Source organism: Molothrus ater, chromosome 20 (genome assembly GCF_012460135.2).
Source record: "Molothrus ater isolate BHLD 08-10-18 breed brown headed cowbird chromosome 20, BPBGC_Mater_1.1, whole genome shotgun sequence".
Classification (NCBI taxonomy): domain Eukaryota; kingdom Metazoa; phylum Chordata; class Aves; order Passeriformes; family Icteridae; genus Molothrus; species Molothrus ater.
The window spans coordinates 2,138,129-2,152,275 of NC_050497.2; the positions used below are offsets into that span (position 1 = coordinate 2,138,129).

The 14,147-nt window shown below is 50.5% G+C and overlaps 1 protein-coding gene across 12 annotated transcripts in view; it reads left to right on the forward strand.

Moving 5' to 3' along the window:
- EHMT1 (euchromatic histone lysine methyltransferase 1) overlaps positions 1-13,776 on the forward strand; it is a 122,967-nt gene extending 109,191 nt beyond the window's left edge. For all 12 annotated transcript variants that reach the window (XM_036393881.2, XM_036393889.2, XM_036393884.2 and 9 more), the window contains 5 exons: positions 747-862; positions 3,080-3,166; positions 8,805-8,883; positions 10,927-11,102; positions 11,856-13,776. In XM_036393881.2, coding sequence (XP_036249774.1) covers positions 747-862; positions 3,080-3,166; positions 8,805-8,883; positions 10,927-11,102; positions 11,856-12,042 — 645 coding nt within the window. In that variant the 3' untranslated portion in view covers positions 12,043-13,776. The remainder of the gene's footprint in view (positions 1-746; positions 863-3,079; positions 3,167-8,804; positions 8,884-10,926; positions 11,103-11,855) is intronic.
- The last annotated feature ends 371 nt before the right edge of the window (positions 13,777-14,147 follow it).

Genomic DNA, 14,147 nt, shown 5'->3' on the forward strand with positions numbered 1-14,147 from the left:
AACACTTTAAAGTTAGAAAGTGTATGTTTATTGTGGGATAGCTCCCAAATACACACTGCAATTTACAGGTGATAACAGAGTCCTTTTATCTGTGCAAGTATTGAATACCCAGAATACAAATGCATATTCATAACTCTGGTACATCCCATTCCCCACTTCCCATGGTAATTAGTTCAAAAGTCATTAAGCATGTGCAGTTTGTTCCTTGAAATGGGTCTGTGGTCCCTTTCATGGGGAGGGGCCCCAAAAGGAGGAAGTAAATGAAGTCTTCCTTGTTCTGTCCTTTCTACCTTTTCAATGCAAACATGACAAATGAACCCTTGGTAGAACTCCCATTCCCCATCTTTAATTGGTTTCAGAACAGAGGAGGCTACAATTATCTTATGTTCCTAAAAGCTATTTATCAGTTTCTATATTCTTCATGATAAACCCAGCTAATCAAACATTGTATTGACAAGCAATGAATTATTAGTTAACTACTAACTCTTAACTTCATCAAGGCCTACCTATTTATTTTGATTAACTCTAATAAAGCTTATCTCTAACTAAAACCTCAGCTCCTCTAAAATCCCTACATTCTTTAAAGTTTATGTCTCAGCAGAACCTGAGCTCTGACGCTGGGTTTGGGCACAACTTCACCATGGGGTTCTCTGGCCTGTTTTTACCCTGGGGGGAATATCTGCCTGTGGTTTTGGGGATGCCAGGAGCAGACAAATAACCCAGTCTGGGGTGGTTCTCTCCTTCAGGATGGCCGACTCCTGCCTGAGTTCAACATGGCTGAGCCCCCCCTGATCTTTGAGTGCAACCACGCGTGCTCGTGCTGGAGAACCTGCAGGAACCGGGTGGTTCAGAACGGCCTCAGGTGGGCAGGAGGGGCAAACACAGCTGCTCTGGGCAGGACCAGCCCCAAACCAATCAGCCTTGTGGCTCTCAGCTCCCCCATAATCCCACAAAACCCAGCAGGGAAGCTGGGGGTGGTGGGATGGAAGTGGGATCCTGCGTGCTGCCAGTGGGAGTGGAGCAGCAGTGGGTTGATGAGCTCAATTAACATCTCAGTTAATATTTGCACCCTGCTCTTGGCACCATCAGGTGGGAACTGCAGTGTTCTTTCATCAGCTGACCATAAAACATACAAATGGCTTGTGGGTTTGCATGCACAGCCCAAGTGTGGTGTCTCAGGGGGAGAGCTGAGAAGGACATGACAGCAACAGAGCTGCAGAGTCTGAATTCAGAGATCTTGTAAGCCAGCAGTCTAGATTAGAAATACAGGCCAGCATGCCCAGACTTGGCTCCTTAAAATTTACAAGTTCTTGGCATGATTCCTCCTGAACTGGATACCTGAATGCCTGTTGGCCTCTCTGCTCCAGGTTAGACTGCTGGGACTTTGGTGCCTGGCTAAAAATGTCAATGTTTTGGTTTGGACCTCTGCTATGGAGGAGTTTGCCACTGCACTAAGTTCAAAGGCATCCCATTGGAAAAAAATCCCAACTTTTTAGAATTTCTTTGTAGTGCTGACAACACTCTTTTTGCAAGCTTTGTAGTTTCAATGACATTTTGCACTGTTAAAAATAAGCAAGGAAGGAACTCGATGTGTTTCCTCAGAACTTTACCTCTCTCTGGTTTTCCCTGCCAAGCTCCGGTGCCTCCGTGGGTGTTTCTTCAGGAGCTGTACAGCTAGAGCTGTTGCTTTTGCATTTTTTTGCCTTGCTGAAGTGTTTTTTTCTGAAAGATGGGAAGGGTTGGGAACCCCACACAAGCCAGGGAAAGCAGCTCTGCTGGGAAGGAGGGTCAGGTGCTGGGCAGAGCTCACAGTCCCTTGCAGAGGCAGTGGGGAAGGCTCCTGCCTTGGGGCTGCAGCTGACACAGGGGTGCTGCTGCTCTGTTTTCAGTGCTTCCTTTATCAGATTGGCTCCAAATTAGCTCTGCCTGGCAGAGCACACGTATCCAGCTGGCAGCCTGGCCCAGCTCAGCTGGCAGGCTCAGCTCAGAGCCACGGCCCCACTGCTGCCGGTGCCGGCTCCAGAGCAGAGCCCAGAGCTGAGCTGAGCTCTGCTCTGCTCTGATGGACCAGCCAAAAGCTGGGGGAGCTTCCCCAAGCTCCAAACCCAGGGTTAGACCCTGCTTCTCTGAGGGCAGTGACTCCCCTGAGGTCATGGTTTGTCCTGGTGAGGCAGTGGCAGACAGGATGAAGTTCACATCCCCTGGTTTGAGCTGACAGTGCAGGAGGGAGTGGGTGGGGGAAGAGAAGTACTGGGAAAAGCAACAGGGGGAAGTTAAGGTGAGCATCAGATTTCACTTAATTCCGATAACAGTGTTGCTGAGAGTGGGTTTTGGTTCCCTCAGGGATAGAGCAAGCTTTTCCTAGCCCTGGAGACTGTTCATCCTGCACTTAACTCAGGCTCTGGCTGAGCAGGAGGCAGAATGACTTACAGGATTGTTTCTCTGCCTATAAACCCCATCAGTAAAATTCCACAGAGCAGCTATTACACCAAGAAGTCTCAAGTTGCAGCTTTTCTTTCTTGTCTTTCAGCCAGGCAGCTGGATATGATGGAATTGCTGAATGCCCTGGCTTTGGCAGAGGGCAGAGGGGTCAGAGCACTTAGCTCAAGGTGTTCTTTAGTCCCTGGGAGATTCCTGCCTTCCCCCTCAGCACCACTCCACTGCTGTAAATCCCCTTCCACCTTCCCTGCCTCCCCCAGGGCTGCGTGGACGGGAAGGAAATGCTGCTGGTGTGGTTCTGTAAATCATCTGTATCCTCTGTAAATCACCATCACACGGAGCATCCAGCCCTGTCCCCTCTTCTCCAGCCCCTTGGTGTGCACCTGGGCAGGCAGAAGGGGCTGCCTGGCACCAGTCCCTTGTCCTTGGGCTGTTTCCATGCCAGCATCTGCCCACAGCTGGGAGCTGTGGGAGTGGAGCATCCCTGCAGGGTGAGAACGGGAGGGTGAATATTAAAATCCTCTGGGAGTGTGTGCTGATGGAAGGTGCTGGCTTTTTGCTCATCTCTCCATGAGAATTCATCCTTTCCATGGAGTGCTGCCATCAGTGTGGCTTCATTTCCTCCTTTCCTCTTTTCCAGGACTCGGTTGCAGCTTTACCGGACACAAAAGATGGGCTGGGGAGTGCGGACGATGCAGGACATTCCTCTGGGAACCTTCGTGTGCGAGTGAGTTGTGCAGCTTTCACCATCCCCAAACCCCAGCACTGCCCAAATCCAGCACTGAGTGACTTGTGCAGCTTTCACCATCCCAAAAACCCCAGCACTGCCCAAATCCAGCACTGAGTGACTTGTGCAGCTTTCACCATCCCCAAACCCCAGCATTGCCCAAATCCAGCACTGAGTTGTGCAGCTTTCACCATCCCCAAACCCCAGCACTGCCCAAATCCAGCACTGAGTTGTGCAGCTTTCACCATTCCCAAACCCCAGCACTGCCCAAATCCAGCACTGAGTGAGTTCTGCAGCTTTCATCATCCCCAAAAACCCCAGCACTTCCCAATCCAGCACTGAGTTGTGCAGTTTCCACCATCCATTTCCCAGATCCAGGAGTAAGGTGTGCAGTTTTCACCATCCTAGCAGCCCCAGTACTTCCCAAATCCAGCACTGAGTTGTGCAGCCCAGCAAATCCCATCCATTCCCAAATCCAGGAGTAAGATGTTCAGCTTTCACCATCCCAAAAACCCCAGCACTGCCCAAATCCAGCACTGAGTTGTGCAGCTTTCACCATCCCAAAAACGCCAGCACTGCCCAAATCCAGCACTGAGTGACTTGTGCAGCTTCCATCATCCATTCCCAAATCCAGGAGTAAGGTGTGCAGCTTTCAGCAACCCAGCACTTCCCAAATCCAGCACTGAGTTGTGCAGCCCAGCAAATCCATCCAGTCCAAATCCAGGAGTAAGATGTTCAGCTTTCACCATCCCAAAAACCCCAGCACTTCCCAAACCCAGGAGTAAGTTGTGCAGCTTCCAGCAGCCCCAGCAGTTCCCCAGGGCACACATGGTTTGCTCCCCTTCAAGGAGAGGTTTTCATGCAGATCAAGCTGGCATTGAGCCCAGCTGTCTGCCCTCACCAGAGGTTTCCTGACTCCATTCCCTGCCCTGTCTGTCCTGCTTCTCATAGTGTGGAGCTTTCTCTGCTTCCCTCTGTCTTGCTGGGATCTGTGCTCAGCTCTTCTGCCTTTGAGACACAAACTATGGGGGAAAAGCACATTTGGGTTGTGCTCAACTCCTGTGTTTGCCACAGATATGGGGCACTGCAGGCCAGGGCAGTGGGGAACAATTTTCTCTGCTTCAGTCCTGACTTCTCCAGAGGTTTTCCAGTGTCACAGCTCTGGCTTAGTCTGATTCAGCAAAGCAAGGAGGCACTTAGGGGTTAAGCACATGTTTTGGCCCTGACTCAATAAAGTACTTAGGCACAGAAATGTTCAGATTTATGTCAAGTGGAAAACCTTGTCATCAGACCCCACAGCTTGAGGCTTTAAAGTGGTATATGCACTTTATTAAATAGTTTGGAAAGTGTTTCCTTCATTGCAATACTACAGTGACTGAGGATCTTCTAAATAAGGCTGGACTCATGTCCACTGTGGAAATAGTTGCTGGTTGTTTTTAGAACTAATTAATGATGTGTTATGGAATTGGGTGAGGGATTGAGGAAGATTATTGCAGTATTCAAAAGAAAAAATAAAGGAAAAGATAATTCTGCAGTGAATTGGCCAAGTATTTCTTCTGGGTCAGGAGCTGCCAGCTGCTAAAGTATTTTTTTAGAGATAAAGCCAAAAGCTGCTGTTTGTGGGGAGTGTCTCAGGCCTGTCCTTGTGCAGGGCTGTCCATAAGTACCAAAGGTCCCAGGGTTGTGGTGCAGTGCCCAGAACAGACCAGAACCTGTGAGGAAACTGCTGCAAGGACAAAAGGCAGAGACGTGAGCAAACCCTGCTGGAATGGCAGCACACAGGAGGAGCAGGCAGAGAGGGGACAGCCAGGGAAGGGGTGATGAACACAGACATTGCAGAGCACTGGGGCTGATGGGGTGCAGATCCCCCAGCCTGACTGCCCCCAGCCCATGCCAGGAGCTGCTGGCACTGTTCCACTGCTGGGTACTATCTTCATTAGCTAAATGAGCTGCTTACTCAACAGCTGAGCTAATTCATGTCGTGCCCATGCACATTCCTCCTGTGGCACACACTCATTTTCTCACTCACCAAATCCAAGCCCTTGGCTCCATGAGTCCTTCCTGTGATTCTTTATGAGCACATAAACCTGGTTCCTGCTTTTCCTCCTCTCTGCAAAGCAGCCCCAGTGCTGGCAGTGCTCAGGGCTGCCAGGACACAGCAGATCCCAGGAGCAGCTCCTCTGGCAGAGCATTTTGTGTTAAACATCTGCATTAGAGCCCTGGGTGGGCAGCTGCTCTGTCCAGTGGTTATTGCTCTGCTTTGGAAGGATGATTGTATTGGTGTGACCTTTACTGGTGTGACCTTTATCCTGGAACTCTGCACAGGCACCAGGAGAGGCTGGGGGAGCTGGGCAGGGGCTCAGCCTGGAGCAAAGGAGGCTCAGGGGGCCCTTGTGGCTCTGCACAGCTCCTGACAGGATGGGACGGCCAGGGGGGGTCAGGCTCTGCTCCCAGGGAATCAGTGAAAGGAAAAATGGCCTCAAGTTTCACCAGGGGAGCTTCAGATCAGAGCTATGGAAATGGCTTTTTGCTGAAGGAGTGGTCAGGCATTGGAATGAGTCACCCAGGGAGGTGTTGGAGTCACCACCTCTGGAAGTGTTCAAAAGGCATCTGGATGTGGCAGCTGGGGACGTGGTCTGGGTGATGGTGCTGCTGGGTTCATGACTGGGCTCTGTGGTCCTCAAGGTCTCTCCCAGCCCTGATGATTCTGTGAGTCTGTAACTGCCTCCTGTCCCTTGTGCACAGCCCTGGAAGCAGCAGCTTGGCAAGGGTGATGCCTCAGATTCAGCTTTTCTGTTTTTCACATTCTGTGCTGCTTTAGTGTGTGGGTCTGGGCTCACATCAGGGGATGGTGAGCTCTGTGCACAGAGCAGGGAGACAAAACAATTCCTGCTTCAGCTGGGCACCAAGGACAAATGACCCAGATCTCAGCCCAAGAGCACAAACACCGTGGGCTGGAGAGAGAAAAACAAGCAGGGTGGGACTGCAGGGGCTAAAGCTGGAATGGGACAATGAACTGCAAGGTGCAAATGGAGCAGAACTGATCCAAGGGAGAGACCCCGTGCCTGGCTGTGCATTTTGGGACCATTTTGGTTCATCTTGGGTGCAGCCCTGGCTGGGCTCTTGTGCTGCCCAAGGTGGATCCATGGAGGAGATCCTTTCAATAAATCCCTGCTTTATTCTTTAGCTCTGTCCAGCCTCTGCTCTAGGGCAGCCTGCACAGGGCATCAAGGGGAGGTGTGGCAGTGTCACCCTCCTGTCCCACAGGGCTCCATGGAGCCTGCAGGCTCTGCAGCCCCTCAGGGCTGTGCTCATGGGCAGCTTTCTCCCTGGCCTTGGAATTTGGTGCTGTTCAGAAGCTGCTGTTGCTCACTCTGTGCTGCTGCTGCTGCTGCTGTGGGTTGGGTTGGATCTGCTCTGTTCATGCTTGGTTGGTAGGTGGTGGAGCTGCTCCTTTTGGAAACAGCACAGCTGCTGCTGCCTTTTGTTGGAGAGGCTGGGAGTTAGTGGGATGCAGAAACCAGAGGATCTGGTCTGTTCCTTTTCCATCCATTTATGGCTTTTGGATATTTGCTTTCTGTTCCAGTGGTGCTTTAGGAAGGTTCCAGCTGCATCAAGGCAGGTGTTTCAGCCACACCTCCAGGCAGAGAAGCTCCAGCCAGGCCTCCTGTCTCCCACATCCTGTGGAAAACCCTGGAGCCTGTGCTAGGGACTGCTCATTGCTCTTGGTTTTTGCATGGAGTCCCCTCTGATCACAGAATCATTGAGGTTGGAAAAGACCTCCAAGATCATCTGTTCCAAGCTCACTCATGCCCAGGCTGTTTGAGCAGTGATGAGAGGCCCTGGGAAGCTCAGGGATGGAGTTATTTGCCATCAGTGTGCTGAACATCTGCTGGGTAGAAAGGCACTGCCTTGGCCACAGGAGTTCTTAAATGAAGGGGCTCCTGCTGGGTTTTGGGAGGAACATGCACCCCTTGCACATCCTTCCCTAACTCAGGGCCTGGAAAATCAGGGACCTGTTAATATCTTTGAACAGCCCTGGAAAGGAAATGAGTTACAGGAATTGGCTTTAAAGGAGCATTAAACCAATGATTTTTAATTTGGTGGTGGTATTTTATTTCATAAACCTGCAGTGGCTCTCCCTGGGCACGGGGCCTCTCTGAGCAGAATTATTCAGCTGTTCTCAGCTGCTGCTGCCTGCTGGGCCTTTCCACAGCAATTTCTCTCCCTCTCTGGCCACCTTTCTATGCTTTAGGCCTCCAAGGAGTGGGTGATTTCCAGTAGTGGAGCAGTGAGGGCAAACAGGAGGCTCCCACTTGGGAACTACAGCCAAAAATCCCTGGTCACAGAGCTCAGGGATCCTCTCCAGGTTCATGTTTCCTGGCTCTCCTCCTCCCCAGCCTGGCAGTTCAATGCTGCATTGAGCCCTGGGGGATTGGAGGCAGTTGTTTAACACTTGGAATGTGCCTGAGGGCTTCAGGAATGCTGTTAGAGCGTGGCCATGGAAGTTCTGTTGATGCTGCAAAGAATATTTATTCATGTGGTGAACCCTTTCCTTGAAATAATCCCTGTTTCATTGCAGGCTGGGAACACTTGCATACCAAAATCACAGAAACACAGACTGGGGTGGTTGGGAGGGACCTTAAATCCCATCTCTACCATGGGCAGGGACACCTTCCACTACCCCAGGTTGCTCCAAACCCTGGCCTTGGGTTGAAAAGCTGCTGTGCTGCTGCTTCTTCCTCACACCCTCCTTCAGTCCCTCCACTCTGAGTCTCTTACTTTGACTGAAGCAGCTCAGGGCAGGAAGTGTTGAATCTCAACAGTCCAAAACTGTTGAAAATGGAGATGGGGAGACAGAGGTGGGAACACCAGTGCTGTGGGGACTCCTGCAACAAGGGGGTTTGCATCAAACCCAGACCTCTCTGGCTGTGTGGTTGTTCTCAGCAAGCCCAGGCCAAGCAGCACCTGCTTCATTCTCCTTGGAGAACCTGCCTGTCACCTGCCTGTCACCTGCTGTCACCTGCTTTACAACAGGGTGGCTGTAGCTGGCACCACAGCTCACATTTATCCTGGTTCAGGAGGGATTGAGAAGGGATCCAGGGATCCTGCCAGGTTAGGTTAGACTTTTAAACCAAACCTAAGACTTTTAAACCAAAACTTTTGAAGTTGTGTAGCCTGTAATTGCTCAAAATATCCTGGGAAATACATGAGGGGCAGACAGAAGTGTTTTGTTTTGGGCTGTGAGCAGCACAAGCACTGCAGCTGTTGTGGGACAGCCTGAGTCTGACCAGGAGCTTCAGGAGACTTGGATTCATGTCTTGGTCTTGGCCAACAGAGAGATTTGCAAAAGGAAACTTGGTTCTCAGGAAAAATGGATTTATTTTTATATCAAAGTGGTTTTAATATCATGAATGTAATTTATAATATTATTTAAGTGTTGCTCTGAAGAGGTGGAGCTTGGAGCCAGATTTTCCCTGCTGGAGGTTAACAGAGCTCGGTTTGGTGGCTTGGAGATGGCCAGCACTGTGGCTGTGGTTGCCCATCTGTGGCTGGGCTGCTGTTTGGGGCATTTCTCTCTCCCACAAAGAGGGGTTTGGGCCTGTGATCTCATTCCTGCCTGTCCCTGTGCCCACAGGTACGTTGGGGAGCTGATCTCCGACTCCGAGGCCGATGTCCGTGAGGAGGACTCCTACCTCTTCGACCTGGACAACAAGGTACTGGGTCTGCAGGGTGCCACACACAAACCCCAGCTCCTGACTCCTCAAAAGAGCCCAGACAATCATTGTCTCCATCTTGATGTGCAGTGAAATCCCGCAGAGAGCACAATTGCTGTGCTTTAGGGGAAAGGTGGTTGAGGTGAGAGTTAGGGCTGGTTAAAAGGGCAGCAGAACCAACATGTGCTGCCCACACCACTTTTGGGCAAGATGCTCTTCTGCCAAACCCCTTGGAGCATCCTGAGCTCAATTGTCCAGGTTTTGGTGCTCCCAACCTGGCACCTGTGTGATTGGCAGCTCTGTCAGTTCTTCATGAAGTGATGATAAGCTGAAAGAGTAAAAAAAAACCCCACAAACCCTGTTCACTCAGAAAGGATCCACCCTGGCAGGGGCTTCTGCTGCTGTTTGTTCCCCTGCACTGCTTTGTGAGGGCTCTCAGGGCAGAAATTTTGATTTGCAAAGTGCAATCTAAAAGTTTTAAGCAAGGCCATGACTTCAGACTCCCCCTGGGAAAGGAGAAGTGAGAAAAGTGAGCTGGGGACTGACAGGAGTGGGGAGGCTTCCAAGGAAGGCTGTAAAACACTCTGTGCCTTGTTTCTGTCATTAGCTTGTGACAAAGAAGCTTTGCTTTATTTTTTTTTCTCATTTCTTTAAAGCAACACACATTTCAAGGGCTGAGAAAAGATAAATAATGAATCTGGTGTGCAAACAGGGGGTCAGACTGTAATTAAGAAGTTGAAAAGGGCTTAGCCTGGTTTATGAGCCAGAGCCCAGCTGGGCCCTGCCTCTTACTTAGCCCTGAGGGAGAACCTCTGTGCTGGCTCCTGGGAATCCTTCAGGGAAGCAGGAAGGGACAGCAAGGTGGAACATCTGGAGAAAAGCAGGCACCAAATCATTGGGGGATGGCTAAAGCTGCCCATCAGGCTGGGCACAGAAGGGCAGGGCAGAGCCAGCAGGTTTTGTGTCCTCCAGAGTGATGGGGCATTGCCAGGGTGTGAATCCCAGCCCTGGGGGCTCTCAAGGTCCTGTGTAAATCAAAGGAAAGGCTGGAATGGTGACAGTGGTTGGGCTGTCATTTCTGTTATCTGGGTTGTCATTTCTGTTTGCCTGGGTTTTGGTTTCTGTTGTCCCTGTCCCTTGAGCTGTTGCTCAGAGCCCTGTGTGAGGTGATCCTGGAGTGTCCCATGTCCTGCTGTGGATGTGGATGTGGCATCCTGCCCCACCATGGCATTTCTGTGGATGAAATTGAGGCAGTGAAATCACTGATTGCTGAAATCAGAGCTGGTGACACTGTGTGTGCTCCAGGCCTGCTGGGGTGATGCCTCCCCCAGTTCTGGGGATATTTTTCTGGGCTCCTGAGCCCCGAGTGTGACGTGGCACAGCTCATCCATTAATGATCTGAGGTGCTTGTCCAAAAGGGACTTGGAGCACCACTAATGGATCCTTTTGCTTTTGGCCTCTTTGCAACTGAAATTAGCTTCTGTAATTAAAGCCTCTGCTTTGCACAGTCATTCTCTGCTGGAATAAAAAGCCCTGAGGGGGGTTCTTTTATTTTCAAGGAAAACAAAGTATTACAGCTCTCTGGGCTCTCTGGAAAGGGAATTTTTGTGTTCTCACTTTCACTCTTATCTGCACAACCCTGTGTTTTCTCAAGGCTCTGCCTTTGTGTTTCCAAGCTGTCATGTTCAATTAGAGGACAGAACAGATGCCTGTTCCCCTATCCAGGGGCTGCTACCCGTAAGGTGTCTGCACTGAGCATCAATCCCATTGTGCCAAACTGGTGCTTGGACTGGGAGAACTGGTGTGCCAGGGTGTTCAAAACCAGCTCTTGGGGTGTGTGGGGTGTGCAGTAAGCTCTGGTTTCAGGATACTGTTGAGTATAAAAGTCTGTGTGTGTGTTTCCAGTCCATTCAAACCCACACGAGTGCCCTGCCTGGCTACTCCTGGAGCTGTGTGCAGCATTAATGCAGAGCCTGCTCGTTTATTAAAGCCAATAAACCCAGCCCAGCGTGCCCTGACGAGCCCTGCCCCGTTTCTCCCCAGGATGGAGAGGTTTACTGCATCGACGCCCGTTTCTATGGCAACATCAGCCGCTTCATCAACCACCTGTGCGAGCCCAACCTCATCCCCGTGCGGGTGTTCATGTCCCACCAGGACCTGCGCTTCCCCCGCATCGCCTTCTTCAGCACCCGGCACATAGAGGCTGGAGAGGAGATCGGGTACGTGCCACCCCTGCCACTGTGGGACTCTGAGAGCTCTGCTGCTCCCCAGCTGCCTCCCTCCATCCCTGTGCTCCAAGGGTTTGGGCCCTCGGGATCCTCCTGAAGTTTGCAGAGCTCCAGGATGACCTGGATGTGTCCACTCATACCCCTGAGCCCAGCGTGGGCAGCAGGGAAGGGGGAATCTGCCCCTGTGCTCAGGTGAGACCCCACCTGCAGAGCTGCCCCAGCCCAGGGAGGAGCTGGAGCTGCTGGAGAGAGCCCAGAGGAGGCCATGGAGCTGCTCCAGGGCTGGAGCCAGGCTGGGAGAGCTGGGGGTGCTCACCTGGGGAGGAGAAGCTCCAGGGAGAGCTCAGAGCCCCTGCCGGGGCCTAAAGGGGCTCCAGGAGAGCTGGAGAGGGACTGGGGACAAGGGATGGAGGGACAGGACACAGGGAATGGCTCCCAGTGCCAGAGGGCAGGGATGGATTGTGTTAGATAAAGGAAGAAGTCTGTCGGGTTGTGGCCTCCCTGGTCACTGTAGCCACACGCTGCTGAGGTCTTCCACAATGAGGGCAAGGAGGCCCTGGCACAGGGTGCCCAGAGAAGCTGGGGCTGCCCCTGGGTCCCTGGAGCTCTAAGGGAAGGTGTCCCTGCCCATGGAACAGGCCGATCTCTGAGGCTGCTCCAACCCAACCCACGCCAGGTTCTCTTCAGCTGTGGCAGCACCAATGTCCCGCTCACTGAGCCCTCCTGTCTCTCTCTCTCTCGCAGCTTCGACTACGGGGACAGGTTCTGGGACATCAAAGGCAAATTCTTCAGCTGTCAGTGCGGTTCACCCAAGTGCAAACACTCGAGCTCGGCGCTGGCCCAGCGGCAGGCGAGCACCTCTGCCCAGGACACGCAGGAGAACGGGCTGCCCGACACCAGCTCCGCCGCCACCGCCGCCGGCCCCTTCTGACACCCGCCCCTCCCGCCCCAGACATTCGCATACCCTCGCAATTTCCATTTAAACAGAAAGAAGAGAGAGAGAGAGAAAAGAAAAGACACAAAACCACACGGAAAATTAAAAAAAAAAAAAAAAGGGAAAAAGGAAAAAAAACGAAAAAAAAAAAAAGGAAAAAAAACCCCGCTCAAGGAAAGCCAAGGGTTTGTGACACTTAGGGCTGTGCCACCGACTGTTACTTGAGGAAGGAGTGAAAGCAAATCCCACCTCCGTGATGATGTTCTCCCCTCCCTGCTCCTGGAAAGCTGCTGGGTTTCACAGCTCTGTGTGCAGGGGTGGCTGTTGCATTTTGGTTTTTTGGCCACCCGAGCTGTCCTGGCCTCCCCTGTGAAGGCGCTGAGTGTTGTCAGAGGCAGGGGAGCCGCCCGTCCTCGGAATGTCGCTGTGTCCTGGAGCCCTCCCGCCCCTCACCTCCAGCTCAGCCACAACAAACTCTGGATACTTGATGGGACTTGGTTCCTGGGAGGGAGCTGCCTCTGGGTTTGCGTGGCACAGCCCCGGGGCAGGTTGTGCTGGTTGGTTTTTTGTTGGTTTGGTTGGTTTTTTGGTTGGTTGGTTGGTTTTTTTTTTGTTGATTTTTTGTTGTTTTTTTTTTTTTTTAATATATGAATGAATAATTCCTCCCCCATCTCGCAGGACATTGTGGTGGGGCCCTACAAAATACCCTCAATTCTCTCCAAACCCCACGGCTTTTTTCTCATCTGATGAGAAGAATCCCAGAACCTTTCCCTGTGATCCCTGGCTCTCTCCCTCCTGGATTTTCTCCGTTCAGACCAGCTCTGCTCCACGCCCTGCTCCTGTCTCAGTGTTGGGTTCCTCCGTGAAGGAATTCCCCTCACCCCATCCCACCAGTGGTTTTAGAGAGAGAAGGCTGAAGAGGATTTTACAAGACACTAATTCCTAAAGAAAACCAGTTTTCCCTCCCCTTTTTTTAAAGATAAAGTGAATGATATATATATTATAGAGGACCTGGACTGGCTGGGGTGGACAGACGTGTCAGGGTGAGAAGATCCCAGCTGCCACCAGCTCGTCTGTTCCCATCCCTTTGCTCCACGCTGGGCACCTTGGATTGATTTTTAAGCCACACGCTATGAGGTTTCAATAAACTGATTTATTTTTTACCATTATTGAAACATCGGGGACAAGCATTAAAAACATGGAAGAAAAAAAAGAAAAAAAAAAGCTTAAAAAAAAAACCCACAAAAAACAACAAAACCCACAAAAAAACCAAAAAAACCAAAATGACAACAAAAAGAAACCACAAAACAAAACGGTGCTGATTCTGGTGTGATTTTTGCTCACCACGTGAATATAAACTTATCAATTGTATAAAAAGAACAAAGTGATTTTAGTATAAAAATGCAGGAAAAAAACAAAACTTTTTTTAAATTGTTAGTATTGTAGTGTGAATAAATTTGCCATCACCTTTTGTGTGGTGGCTGGGCAGGTCATTATCTTAATTTTTTTTTTTGCATATATCTTTAAATACTGTAATTAGTGCAGTAACAAGTTTTTTTTTTTTTTTGTTCATCTCTTCTAGAACATTCATAATGCCATCATGTTTATTATTATTATTTTTTTCTGTTAATGTTTTTGACAGTTTTAAAGGGGCAGCCTTTTGGCTCTGATCATTTTCTTGTTCTGTTTTCAATGAAATCAATAAAAAAAAAGAAAAAAAGTGCTTTAAAAGGAGTTTGGCTTTTTTTGTCTGCTTTGAGAGAGGGATGGCCCATGGTGGGGCTGAACTGCTTCTTGTTCAGGGTTAAGATGAAGAAAGCAACAACAAAAAAACCCATTCCTGTAGAGAAAAGTAGCCTGAGTGACTGTTTGCTGTTTATTCTGGGGATTTGGGGTTGGTTTTTTTTTTACATTTTGTCATTAAAAGTTTGGGAGCTTGAATTCCAGTCCTAGATGGGCAGCACTGAGTTTTGGGGCTCCTGGGATGTCTCCCTGCCAGGGGGGAAAATAAAATAAAATTAAATCAAAAATAGTGAGGAAGGAGGTGAGGGGGAGAATCTGCCTGGAGCAATCCCTGGGGGTGTTCCCAGCATGGAGCTCTG